At 27.7% G+C, this 15275-nt stretch overlaps 1 protein-coding gene across 1 annotated transcript in view; it reads right to left on the bottom strand.

The window, feature by feature from the left end:
• LOC129975631 (uncharacterized) overlaps positions 1–15275 on the bottom strand; it is a 78105-nt gene that overhangs the window by 28201 nt on the left and 34629 nt on the right. Inside the window, exons 2-8 of the mRNA XM_056088715.1 lie at positions 6274–6450; positions 4047–4164; positions 3693–3771; positions 2664–2753; positions 2191–2311; positions 1024–1098; positions 334–478 (exon numbers count right to left, since the gene is read on the bottom strand). Of these exons, the coding sequence (XP_055944690.1) occupies positions 334–478; positions 1024–1098; positions 2191–2311; positions 2664–2753; positions 3693–3771; positions 4047–4164; positions 6274–6444 (799 nt within the window). The 5' untranslated portion in view covers positions 6445–6450. The remainder of the gene's footprint in view (positions 1–333; positions 479–1023; positions 1099–2190; positions 2312–2663; positions 2754–3692; positions 3772–4046; positions 4165–6273; positions 6451–15275) is intronic.

Genomic DNA, 15275 nt, shown 5'->3' with positions numbered 1-15275 from the left:
AAATAAATTTTTTAAAAGCCCTTCCTTAATATTTGATATTGTTTTATAAATCTAAAATGTTTAAAATATCTAAAAAATTATTTTTAAATATATTTACAAAACATTAAAAACATTGTTTCAATGGTTCTTAAAAATATATAAATTTTCACCCTTAAACAAAACTAAATTTTTATACGAATTCAAATATTTAAAAAGACTAAATTTAGAATAATAACTTAAAAAATTAATTTTAAGGAATTTTTTTTAGAAAGTGCAATGTTAATAATTATGTATTTTTAAATAAGAAATTTAAAACAAATAAAATATATAAGCATATTAAATAAGGTGATATACCTATTCCATCTGGAAGTACTTTGATACGATTAGATGACAGAGTAAGATCACAAAGGCTTATACAACCTTCAATTTCATCAGCAACTTCATAGATTTTATTTTTACTTGCATCTAAATATGCTAATTTTTTAAGACCTCCCAGAAACTAAAAGATAGAAGAAGTCAAGGGGTTAAAAAGTGAAAATCAGTCAAATGCTTTAATACATGAGTTTAAACATATTATTTCCTTAGGATGACAAAAACTGTTTTAACTGTGGTAGTACAACATCAAATAAGTAATTATTTACAAAACAAAATAATACCATGCATTGTTCATTATATAGAGAGAATGATTATAATATAGAATATTAAATTTGCGCAACTATGCATAATTGTACATAAAAATTATTTAAAGGCAATATGAAACATGTAACATAATTACTATATATTATTATACATCATCATGTAACAATGCAACAATCAAAACTATTACAATGATATTTATTGATTCACAAAATGAATTTTTTAAAGAACTTGTCTAGTATTTGTTTAATAAACTTTACAGGCATTCTAAACAAAATTGCAGAATTCTAATCAAAAGAATTTCACAAATCCTAATAGTAATTATTTCAACCAATAAGAATTAAGCTAGTATGTAAACGCAGCACTATTACCAGATGATTTTTTAAAATAAAAGACATAAATACTTACTGGTGGAAGACAGTTCAAATTATTACAGTCACACCACAGCTCAACTAATCTTGGTAAGCTTCCAATAACTTCAGGCTAGTGGGAAAAAAATACAATTATCAATTTCCTTTAACTGTAAGAAAAAATGATAATGAAAATACACTAGTTTATTATATAATGAAAATACTACAACATGGTTTATCAAATCATGGTACATGAAAACCTTCTTATGCTTTTATATGTTATTCAACAGATTAAATAATTTTTTTTATCCTAATACAAAATAAATAAATAAAAAGTGTCAAAATATGTACATATTTTTGTTGGTATAAATTACATTATAGTCGATTATAAATTATTAGATATGATTACAAGTTAAACCCAACTTACATTTGAAATAAATACGGATAAAGTCAGATACAGAAACTGGTTATAAATAAATAGGCACATTTATCACAATACTCATCATTTCTTAAATATTATTACTCATTATTTGTTACAACATATAATATATTTTATTATAATGTAAAAGTTTTATTTGAATACATAATAGAATTATGTTTAAAATGTCTTTATCTTAAATTATAAACAGATTGGATATGCATTGATTTGTGTGTGTGCATGTGTGTTAAAAAGTCTTTAGATGGTTCATATTTTTTGATTTATATTCACACAGTAAAAAATTTAAAAAGGTAAAAAAAAAATTTAACAGAGAATGAGAGAATTGGTGCAATTACATGGCAAGAGAAGTGCTACATTCCAGACCATTCCTGTATGCTTGTAAGATATTTAACTGCATGTTCAGAATATGGATACACAAAAAGAATTTTAAAACATTATTCTGCTTATATACATTATTCAATAGATGAAATAAAAATCTTAAATCACTAATGTAAATAAATAATTATCAAAAAAAGTATGAAAAGTGTCAAAAAATGTGCAATTTTTTTTTAATAAGACAGTGTAGCATGACATCTATTAATACAAAATTTCATTGATTTTTTTTTTTTTTTTCCTTTTCAATTATTAATTGTTAATCAAACAATGTATTATTTATTAATTACATTTTGGTAGATTAATTTATAAAATTTTAATAATATATCATGAAAACATAGATAATAAAATTACATATTTAAACCATATATAAATAAATTACATCAAAATCTAACTTTAGAAATTTTTATTTACCAATTCAGAAAAATCATTTTGCCCAATATCTAGCCTACTGAGCTCAACAAGTCTTGCCATAGATTTTGGTAGAAGCTTTAGATGATTCTCTCTCAACTCCAAAATTCTCAGATGAGCTAATCTAAAATTCAAGTATAATGAAAATATTCAATGACAAAGTTAAGAAAGTGTGAGATTTAATTTTAGTGAAAATACAAACTTTCACAATAAGCATTTTATGATTAATATAAAGTAATAAAAATCTATATTGATAAATTAACTTATTAAGGCTTGTAAAATTTGTGCAATGTGATAATTTAAATAACTATTTAAATTATCACATTTTAAACATTAAAAAAAAAATTTCTCATTAAAAAAAAATTATTATTCATAAAAACAAAAACAAAAAAAGAAAAAAAAATCACCAATAAAAATGAAAGGAAGATTATTAACAACTAAAACTTGCAATAGATATAAAATACAAGTAAATTTACCTTCCAAAATTTGCTGGCAGATATTCCAAAAATGTGTCATTTAGATAAAGTTCATGTAGATTAATGAGAAATGTGAATCCTTCAGGAAGTCTAATAATAAATAAAAATGAAAAATTATCAATGGCATGATAAATGAGAAAATAATAAATGTTGTATTCATCTTTAGCAGAATTTATAGAAATAAAACAGAAAAGGTGTTTTCATTTTATGTTTATTATATACATGCTTTCTAAAATTTAAATTTAATTATGGTTGCACAGCAACAGCATTTTTACAATCAGTTCAAAAAGTTTATTTCCCTCTACTTTTTTTATAATATGTGTCCAATTCCACTTTGTTATATATATATTTTTAAATTTTATTTATTACTTAATTGTCAATATTCATTGTGTTGGAGCAAATATAAATAAAGGCATTAGTTAGATAACATAATAAGAGCAATTTGAATATAAAACTTAATGCCATCCAATGAAAAGATAATGCTATAGTAAAAATTAAAGTACAGGCAACCTATGATAGCAACATAATCAGCGTAAAATTGTGTATATTGGCTCAACGCATTAAATTTATAAAATAACTGACATTTCAATGGCCTTTTCATGGGCTGTAAACATCATAGATTAACAGCATATTCTTATGTATGTAGATGTTATATCTCTAATCCTTTCCCCCCACTGTACTAAACCTATTTACTTTAAATTTTCCTCTTAATTTTAGTCTTTTTTTTTTTTTTTTTACTAAATTTGATTCATTAATTTCAAAATTTTTCATTGTATTTGTTTCCTCAAGTTTAAATCACTTAAAACTTGTTCAATATTTTTGTTATTTTGCAATTTTCTATGAGAGATTTAACACCAGGAACTAATTCTTTGTTTCATATTTATTTTATGCTTTAATAAACATTATATAAAATAGCAGGCACCCAAAATTCAAGTCCAAACTCATATAAACAGATAGTAAAACACAAAAATGAAGAGAAATGATAAAAAATCTCAGCACATTTAAGAAATAATAGGAGTTATTACTTACTTTCCTAAAGGATTCACACTCGCATCAATCACAGTAAGGCACTTGCATCCTTTTATGCTTTCCGGAATTTCTAAAATACCTGAAACAAATGACAGAAATATTCATGTTCCTTTCAAAGTAACAAAAAGTTCAAAAGATTATATCTAGGTACATAAATTAATTCTACAAGAAAAGAAAAATATTAATGTTACATTAAAAAGAGTATTTGTCATTTTCTGCAAAATATATATATAATAAATTTAATATATTATAAAGAAAACCATTTCAAAATAACTTTTAACATTATTAATGACATACAAATAAAGTATATAAATATATTTATATTCATTATAAATGTAATGATAAGATACTAACCATTTTTACTTATATCTAAGTATTCTAAATTTATGAGTGAAGCAATTGCTGGAGGTAATGTTTGAATCTCATTATCACTCAAATTTAGTTTTCTTAGACCATGGCAGTGGAATAAAGGCTGTGGAAGAAAAAAGCATTTACAATACAAAACAAAGCTATTTACTTTAAATTCTAAATTACCAGGTTGATAGATAAAATTTTAAAAAATGTCGCAAGAATCATTACATTATCATTATTTACAGAAATCATTATGAATTACATTATCATTATTTACAGATCATTATTTACAGAAAAGCAACAGATGTGATTATTCTAATTTAGTGAAGTGCAAAGAGAAGTATGGACTATGAATGTTTCTGCATGTGAATAAACAATATAATGTATAAGCAATGAACAAACAACATGTCAAAAAATGATGTTCTTTTGTATCAGGCAGTGAGGATATAGCTCTGATTTGGTACCTTGTGTTTATTTCATTTTTCCACAAATGAAGAAGCATTTGTCAGAGAAAATGTTTACTTCAGAAATGAAATCAATATAACTGTTAAGAAGTGGCTAATTGAGTTAGAACATAACATCTTTCAAACCAAAATGAACAAGTTAGTCCCATGTTCAGATAACTCTGGCTCAACTTCGCAACTGCATGAGAAAGTGATGTGCTGATATCCATTGGCATCAAATTTATATTTTTTGCCAACTGTTACTTCATAATTCTTTATTTGAAATGTATGCTCTTTCTCTGATACTACAATACTGCCACTCAAATAAGGTTAGGAATGATATTAAACATTTACAAAATTATTCATTTGCTGTAAAGGTACATTATTATGCTTTAAAGAATTAAAAAAAATACAACTTGTTTGTCTTTTAAACAAAAAAGCACATCATATTATTAATTTTTTTTATTATCAAAATCAAAAAACATTGAGAATGGTGCACTGTTTGGAACTGTACTTTAAAGGAGTACTTTTAAGGAGCAAAGTTCTAAATAATCACTATAGTATGGATTAATCAAACAAAGCATTTTAAATAAAAGTTAAAGAAATAATATATGCACACTCAAATAAACTATTCATTGTCATTCAAAATAATTCCATCCCAAACAATTAATACAGAAATAGATGCATTTAAAATGTTTATCCTTTGAAATTTATGTAAATAGTTGTGTTAGCATATAAATTTAAAAAATGAAACATCAAAAATTCTCTCTAAAAAATAATTTAGAGTGAATGTTCAGCTCGCAAACATATTAATGAACTTATATTAAAGAATAAGTTAATTACCTGAACTCTTCATCCATTTACCATAGATTTTTATGACAAACTGATTATTCCGTTCCAGAGACTTAACAATGTATAAATTAAAAAAACTTATAATTTCTAATCTTGTTATTTATGTGTAATAGCAAAACAATTTTGATTGGCTTTTATGGTGTGCACATTCTTAATACTTCATTCTCTTCTAAGTTCTATTATAATATCGTTTTTTTTTTTAATACATACTCAGGAAAAGCACTTGCAAAAAATCAAGCGAGTAGAAATTATCTAATTATTTCACATAATGAGTACATATGCAAATGTTTGAATCTGAATTCTAGAAACTATTCATGGATGCATAAAAACATTCATGTTTAAAAATTCAATTTCTGTTTTTATCTGTTTACTATTCCACTGGGGGGGGGGGGCACCTGAAAAATGAGAATGAGAACCTTCCGATATGGTGGTTAGTTCTCGTCACCTTCGTGGATACAGAAAAATGTGGGAGTAGGCTACCTCCAATCAGTGACAGGACGTACTTCTCAAGGGAAGGGTTGTACCGTGACCAGTGGTGGCCCTTAGGGCTCAACCACAGTTCCCGCCAGTGTTGCTATCGCGATGGTCCGTTCATTCAATTTCAACCATGTGCCTTATGGTTCGGAGTAGTCAACTTATGATTTTATCTGTTCACTTACAGAGTTTGCAACTGTTCTTAAAATCACTTTCTGTTTACCAATCTTTCTTATAATGGCATCAGCAATTACTTCCATAATTTTTACACTGAGAGCCGTTCATACTAACAAAGTGTTCAGTAAAAAATTGCAAAAAAAAATTGAGTAAAATATTATGGTTCAATACTAAACATTAAATTCTCTTAGCTCTTCTACCAACTTACGCTTCTTTTACATACTCTATTTTAAAAATTTAAGCAAAATAAATAATAAGATTTTCTTATGAAATAAAATTCTCACTCGTGGAAGATCTTTAATTTGATTGGCATCTAAAAACAATTCTTCTAGGGTCCTTTCATAACCGAACACTTCGTTTGGCACATCATCAAGATTTGAATGACTGTACTCTAAAAGTCGAACATCATCATTCTCGGGACGGAGGCAAGGACAGTGACGGAGCACTGGGGCCATCCCACGCTGAAAAAAAAAATTACATAAATACAGTCATTAAATAAGATTACAAATTAAAAATTTTAATGATACTTTCAGAATTTTAATCATACATTCAGTCAGAAATAAATGAATTAGAAAGTAGTTTTATTTTGCTCCTAATGCATATTCTTTCTATGAGAAGAAATTCAAATTATACACACAATCTGAATCATAGCGCTTCGAAATACGATTCAAAATTTGTTTAATACAGTAATCATTATAGATAAAGCCATCCTTCAGGAAAATTCCATTAAATGCTACCAGTAAGTAATGATTATATCATTTAAATTTAGAATTGCATTCTGCATTGTATCGTTTCAAATAATGAAATGAATAATATGCTAATGTATTTCAGGAACTTTTAAAATGACTTCCAAATACTAATGAATTATTCAATTTTTTCACAAAATAGGTAAAGAGTATTAAATGACATTCAGATTAGGTTTTTCATCCAGTTCAAATACTACAACGATGTGCATAGCTCGAGATTAATTACAGCCATTTAAAACTTCCGGTCGGTAGGAAGATCAAGTTGTGAGAGTTCATTATAATAAGGAGTTGAATGGCAAGTCCCTTCTATCGTCAAATTAAAATTTAGAATATTACATTCAGGTATTCGCAAAATTAACTTATTTACTCAATATCGCTCAATTTAACTTTTCCCTCGATGAAAACCTCGCTTAAATAACAACGATTCTCAAGTTCCGAAAAAGTGCAACCAAGTCAGCGCTGGAGAAGGATTGTAATTCTTATTAATAACCTTATACGAACAATGGCAAAAATACAGAGCTGTGTATGGAATTCGAAGGTAACACCAAACAAATAGGTTCTATCAATATTCATTTTTCTTACAGGCCATCAATAATAAAATGATAATATTTATCATTTCATATAAATTAAAATTTTCGATTATTTTCCTTATTAATTCTACTAAGATTTAGAAAACGCAACAACTTTTTTCTCCCCACTCTGCAATGAGGAAAACAACTGTTGTTGCATTTTTTATTAAATTTAATTTATTAAAGACAAAGTTTTTAATTCTATAAATGAGAAATAATAGACAAAAAAAAATGTAATACAGTGGTAGCTCGATTCTGTCTGTTAATGCTAACAAAGATCAATTTAGACATAAGACTGTGAAAAGTAATCTCCGATAACACGGAAATGTATAAAAGGGGAGTCTTCTTCAAAGAAAGAAAAATAGTCTTTAAAAAATATTATTCTCCTAAACTGTCAAAAACTGTCTGAATTTTTTCCAAAACTTTTATTGGAGGAAATATGGAAAATATGAATTCTCGAATAATGTGTGTTCTATTGAATATTCAATTTATGAAACGATAATATTAAATGAAGCTTATTATGAAATCATTAATTGTATTAATAGTATGAATTGCATTTAAGTGAATTAAATAAATGACATAAAGAAAATTGTCCTTCCATAACCCCGTCCCCATCCTAAAAATGCAGATAGTGATGCCCCCCCCCCTCCTTCCCGATATTGGAAATCAAACGTTCAAAAATTTTGTAAAATCACATAATTCTTTTCTTTTTTTTTTTTCCTAGAATATCGAAAGAAAAATACATTATTTGAAAAATATGCGATGATGAATTTAACAGTCTAGATTTAACGCTACAACGAAGAGATTACGTTAATAATAGGAAAAATTAGACTTTTGTTCTTAAGGAAAATTCCATAATGAAACATTTTAAAAAATTGCCTCTGAAAAACATTCATCTGTCTACAAAAACGGATGAATTACAGTTAATAGAAACCAGTGCATAAAAGAAATATAAAAAGTTATATTATTTCTCGAAGAACAACATGATTGATAAAAAGGATTAACTTCATTATTTTTTATAAAAGTTGACAAATTTTCATTTGATGATCAAAAATATGATTAACTTTATGTTGGATTTTTAAAATTATGCCTAGTACAATAATCTCGTACATATCCAATGTAAGTACCCATCAAAATTCATCTTGGCATATAAAAACTTGGAATTAGCTTCTGTTAATTTCATTTAAAAAAATGTGCTATATAGAAATAATATATTTATATTCAAAAGCATCAATTACATTTTAATTTATTCTTTTTGGCAACAAGTTTTTGTCTGTTTGCTTGTTTATAACGATCAAAATATTTATATGGCATTCTAATTGTTTCATTTGTTAATTTTCTAATTAACTTTCTTTCACAACTTTCCGTCATTTTCTATTATGAGGTAAAACACAAGAAAGTGGTACTCTTTGGAAGTCCAACAACGTCTTTTTCATTACACTTGCTTATTCTTAAAACATTCCGATATCAAATTTGACTTTTCCATTTTCAGACCACCATTATATGCAAATTCCACCTATCCCGTAAAAGAGAGTATGGAATGCGAGAAGAATGAAAAGGCGAATATTTGGAAGACCACAACCGAAGTTTCGCAGAAACTATGAATGAATGAGCAAATAATGACGTCATTCGCGAACTCAACTAGAAAATGACGTCATCGTTGCGTAGGGATTCACCGGGCGTAGGAGTCGGGGGAAAAAATAGTCGATAAATCGATTCTACCTCATCTCGGACGCGTATTACTATTTCCTTATTCCTATTCGGTAACATTCCTTCGGGCAATAAACATGTGGAGGGATTCCGAGATGGTAGGGAGGGAAACAGACGATTCCAGGATTCCAAATGCAAACGATTTTCTGCCGCAGCACCAGTTGCTCCGTTTAAAGAGAATTTTCTCCGGTCATAGTTTTTCGTTTTCACAGAGAATATTAATGTTCCTAGAACTGGCAACATGCAAATGTACGAAAAATAAGCACCAAATACGAATTCTTATTTTGAAATAAAACAAAAATGATAACCTTTCGAGGTATTGAAAATATATTTACATCGCTTTAGCATAATTTTCTCTACCTTTTCATTTGAATAGTAAAATTTGATAACAGAAAATCAGCTAAAACTCACCTTATTGACATATAGAATGAAATAATTATGAACATTACTTTATCAATTAATTATACATGAAAATAAAAAAATATTCAAAGCAAATTTGTTTTTATTCTTAAATATAATAATTCATAAATTTTACCTTTTTTTTAAAAAATCTGCTAATTACATTTTTTCCTATATGATATTCTGTAACTCGATTAAAAACGGAAATTCGCGCAAGCAAGAGTTATAAAATAAAAAACTGCATTTTTATATAAGAAATTTTTTTATAAGAAATCTGTAAAAGTAGAACAAACATATTATATAAATGCACATTATCACTAGCATATTTATAAACTCTCAATGTGACAATTTATTCGCTTATATGAACATAAAAATTCGATTAGTTTAAATACAATTCTTTACGAACGCTTAAACAATTTAATTTTACCTAATTACCTACATATTTATTCGATATTTGCAGTAATTCTTTGTATGGCGGCTTTGTATTAATGTCCGATAGACTGAGAAATAATCATGTTCTTGGTAACTTTTGTTTAACAAAATCGATTACTTAAATATTCAGCTTTTTGTGTTATTTTACAGGGGATTCTGTAATAAAATAATCATAAAAATTATTTACACATCTTTAATTAATTGTGAATTATTTACTACTTCAACATCAAAATTTTTTCTCCAAAATACAGACTTCATGAATTTTTTTTCCAGGCACCTACTATTCTTTCTCTACAACAAAAATATATGAAAAGGAATAAAGAGAATGGTAAAATCAGAATACGAATGATTTAAATTATAGCAAAGAAATATAAGATCTATCAGGCTTCAATTTACTGAAAGGGTAACGATGTAAAGTAACAGGAAGCAAGCTGATACAACATTAATTTTTTAAACGCCATGCAAGACAACTGCCACTATCATATAAAAAAGAAAAGTGGTGAAGAATTCAATTGTTTATTTAGGTTAATGAATGAATTATTACTTATTTTAGTATCTTTTCATCATTTCAACCAATTTAAAAAATACAGCACTATTTTATATGAAGAACAATTCAACGTAAGTGAATATAATAAAAATTTCCATAAGTGGCGCATCATTTTATATTTAGAAAACTCTATGAATTTTGCAAGTTCTTCTACACGTGTAGTGTATTTCAAATACCAACATACAATTGCCATCCATATTTACAGAAAGAAATGTTTATGCACATGTCTGTGGCGTCCAGACAAATAAACCTATCGCCTTCGCAGCCATAATATTTTGCACATAGCTGGTCGTTAAGGTGGCTCGACGCATCTCAAAACCCCAATTTTAATATTTTTAATGCAATTTTTTATTTAATTCTTTGTGTCGTTTTGATATATAACCATGTTATTGTTTATAGTGAATGAAAAAAGAGAAAAAAAAAATCGATGTATCAACGAAGAGAACAAACTTATTGTTCTAAAGTAATTTGTTTTGATACCTTGACGCGACTTGCTTAATTTTGAATTATTTTGTTTCCCCCTAATAGTCATTTTCCCCTAAAAGTTTAAAGAACTAAAACTAAATTTCTTGCAGATGACATTCCAATTCCCTAACTTTTTTTTTTTTTTTTCAAATTTTTTGAGATAATTATTTGAACATTTTTCTCTAACTTAAAAACAAGAACAATCAAGATAACTTTTTTTAGTATTATTCCTGATGAATTCAAAGATTTTCTGAGCGAGGCAGAACACGCGAATGCGAGATAGCTTTTATATCTTCATTGTTCTGGCAAGAAGAAACAAAGGAAACCAAGAATTACAAAAACTATTTTCATATAATTTTATATTCAAATATCATCGTTTGCAGAATAAATCATTAAAGTTGCTTTGCAAGCATGCTGTTTTCATAAAAAAAACACTCATTCTTCAAGATTTATTGTTTTTAGATTTACTAATAGTTTTCGGCGATCAACCATCTGCTCATCATATTAATAGCAAAAATTTAGTAATATTAACTGACTTTGGAATAGAATACGTCTTAGCACATCAAATGGAAATAAAATTTTAAATTGCAATTGTAATTGTACAATAAATATAGAGCATTCTAATGAGTTAGTTATTCACACAAAGTAGAGAGATTAATTGGCAAAAAATTAGTCAGTTTAGTTTCATTCTGTGATCTCTCTCTCTCTCTCTTAAATGGAGTGCGGAGTAGAACAGAGATCATTGACGAAATACCCAGGAGTCATCAATTTTCATCTATACTTATAATAAAGATCAATGTATGTGTGTGTGTGTGTGTGTGTGTGTGTGTGTGTGTGTGTGTGTGTGTGTTGGCGCTCTTCAGGCCAGACCGTTTGACATACAGCTACCAAATTTGGTACATATATACCTTGGAGGTTGGGAATGTGCACCTGGGGTTTCTTTTTTCGAATTTTTAATTAGAATTTTAATTATTAATTAAAAACTAACTTTCCCGCCAAAAAAATCTTCCATTTTCCCCACCGCCAACTTTTCCGCCAAAAAAATCTTCCATTATCCCCAGCGCCAAACGAGAAAGGCTTCAGTTTTTTTTTCTCCCAACAGTAATGAGGCTAGGGTTAAAATTTTTCGGCGGATTATTTCAATCGGTTCTGTTTATTTTCTTAATGTTTGATGCATTTAAAATTAAACATTGTTAATGAATCAATCTTTCAGATTCATTCTGAAGTAATTTTGAATTAAAATAAAACAGAATAAAGAAAATTAAAAATTTCTAATCCGCATAGCGTTACCCCAACTGGCGTAGAAAAAATCACGTATTTGCGTTACGTAACCGGCGAAGAAAATTCACGCATGCGCATTCTGTTCTGATTGTTGCCATGACAACGTTATCAATGGATGAATTAAATTATTTTTGGGTTAGTTGCATGCTTTTGTAAGTAAATTGTATTTATGTTAGTTATATATTTTTTGTATATGCTTATAGTTTTAAGTACATCGTTTTTTAAGTAGTTTTTTTAAAACCTGTTTTCAACCGTTTATTTTAAACGATTCGTTTTATTTTCTTAGTGTTTGATGCATTTAAATTTAAACATTGTTAATGAATCGATCTGCTCATAATGAATCTAAGAAAATTTTGTTGACCAACTCTTGAGATATTACATAAATTAAAAAAGATATTCTTTAGTGCCCATAAAGTTTAAACGCTGAGTGACTCTATTTTCAGTAATCAGATTATAAAAAAATGCTTTGTTTCAGTAAAAAATATTATTATATTAATTGAAGATAAATTCTTTCCACTTTAATTTAAAGCATAAATTCTACCGTTTTCAACCGTTTATTTTAAACGATTCGTTTTATTTTCTTAGTGTTTGATGCATTTAAATTTAAACATTGTTAATTAATCGATCTGCTCATAATGAATCTAAGAAAATTTTGTTGACCAACTCTTGAGATATTACATAAATTTAAAAAGATATTCTTTAGTGCCCATAAAGTTTAAACGCTGAGTGACTCTATTTTCAGTAATCAGATTATAAAAAAAAAATGCTTTGTTTCAGTAAAAAATATTATTATATTAATTGAAGATAAATTCTTTCCACTTTAATTTAAAGCATAAATTCTACGGGTGCTAACAGAAAATGAAAGAGATACATATTACGTTATGACTGAAGGCCTTTATAATATTATGAATGAATTATATGATAATCAAAATTTGAAGTTTTAAAATATTTTGATGAAGAAGCTATTAAAGTAGAAATTGCATAAAATATTTAATTATTAAAATTTTAACGAACATTAAGATTGGCGAACCGGTTGGTCGCCAAAGGCGGCTAGTATGAAATAAAATTTAACCAAATTGGTACAGTGATTGTGACTGGGACGAGAGATTTTTGAGACTTCTCTTGAAAATGAAAGATGGCGGAAGGCAGGTAATCATTCATGTAATATGTAGCCATCATGGGCTTTCATAAACTTTCGAGTTTCATATGAAAAATTGGAGAAACAGGATCAGTGGCTGAGTCTAGGGACAGGTGCTTTAGTTTTCTATTTATTTTAAACATACACACTAAGCCATATCTATCCGAGGCAAAACGTCTCCACAAAACAATAAGCATGTAAAAGTCTACCAATAACATAATGGAGTTAATAATGCCATGGCTGAATTATATGAATCGGAGGAAGAAGGTTATGTTTTCTTAATCAGTATTATATAAACAATGACAGATAGATGCATTTTCAGCAACGAATTATTCCCTGAGGTTGGGCTGGCTTAATTTGGAGGTTTCTCCAAAACAAAACACAAATATGGGCTAATTTCCTTTGAGAGTTTTGCGAATATATAACATGATCCCATATACTGGAACTAACTCAGCTTGCAGGTCATAGCTTTTTGGACTCCAACCCCTTTATGACAGGGATAGGGGAAAATCGTAACCTTTTGGAATTAGTAAAATTCTCAGAAATTATTAATATTAATTTACAATGATTTACGGGACAACATAAAACCTGTCATAAAAGAATCTATAGACATATAGGCATCTCAGCTCCACTAGGAATAGAAAATAAAACTTACTCACCTTAAAATTGGAAATAATTGCCTCAATTTAATGTAACCATTAAAACATAGCAAATAATTTAGAAAATAAAACTAAAGTATAAAGAGAAAATTAGAGCGGAAGCATTAATTAAGAGAATTAACTATCCTAGAAAATATGCCTGTCAAAAGGCAGAATTCATATATTTTAGCGAACTAATACTCGAAGCAAATATCCAAAAGTGATAGAAATTGGGAAATTTTCTGCAACAGAACTTAACAAGAATGTCATTAAGCCTGTTGAAAAGGCATGCAAATATAAAAGAATTTAAAAAAAAAAAGAAACAGAGATTATCTTTTTATTTAAAAGATAAAAACAATGGATGGCAGAATTATTACAGTGTGGTATTTAGATGCATTATCCGATTAAAGTTAAATGACTGTAACAAGATTATCGTCATCCTTCGCAGCATATATTCCATTGTACTGAATCTAATCCAATGGGAGAATTTTAACACCGAATTTAATCTAAGAAGAAAAGGAGAGATTGTATCTCCCAAAGGTAACAGTTCGTGATTGCCTTTTAAAAACAAATTCACTTCTGAAAGTGATCAAAACAGGATCGAAGTTCAAATTCTGCAAAATTTTGAATCTCCGAATCATGGTTGCAGAGAAATTTTGCTGATTTGTCAATTCGTACTAAAATGAAATCCTGAAACCGGAATGCCGCAAAAATCAAAAGTGCATAATTTATTTATTCTGTCAGATGCACACTAGCATTTTTCTGTTGACTTCCTTTTTGACAAACTTCTTCAACATGACATGGCAAATTTCATTCTATGATACAGAAAATCGAACATGCATTTTGGAAAATTATTCTTTGAATAACTATCTAAAATTTCATATGCATCTGCAATCGTGATGTGAAGAGTACACGCCGAATTTCCTTTCATAGCTAGCCATTAGGGATAACTCTAAACAAGTAAATAAATATAAAAAACGCTGCTGTTTTTTTTTTTTTTTTTTTTTTTTTTTTTTTTGCGATAATTTTAGAGAAATTTACTTCGTGCTTTCATTCGCCTTGCAAGGACTGTGTATAGGAATTAGTGCAAATAATAATTTTTAAAAAATTCATTTCTAAACCGTGTTTCTTTAAAATTTCAGAACGAAATTTTCATTTTTTTTTTTTTTTAATTTTTTATATTTGCCTGCGCTCCAACCTCCTCTCCCTATTTACCGACTCCCTAATCAACAGATTGTTTAAATTTTTTTTGTTTTTTTGAAGCATTGCAACTTTTTTACCATTTAGTTTTAGATTACTTTAAAATTTAAAATATTAAGATGGAACCAACCTTCGACAAGGTAATCCACAATTTCATGTTT

This window comes from Argiope bruennichi, chromosome 7 (genome assembly GCF_947563725.1).
Source record: "Argiope bruennichi chromosome 7, qqArgBrue1.1, whole genome shotgun sequence".
NCBI classification, from domain to species: domain Eukaryota; kingdom Metazoa; phylum Arthropoda; class Arachnida; order Araneae; family Araneidae; genus Argiope; species Argiope bruennichi.
This window is presented reverse-complemented; position numbering and strand designations above follow the sequence as displayed.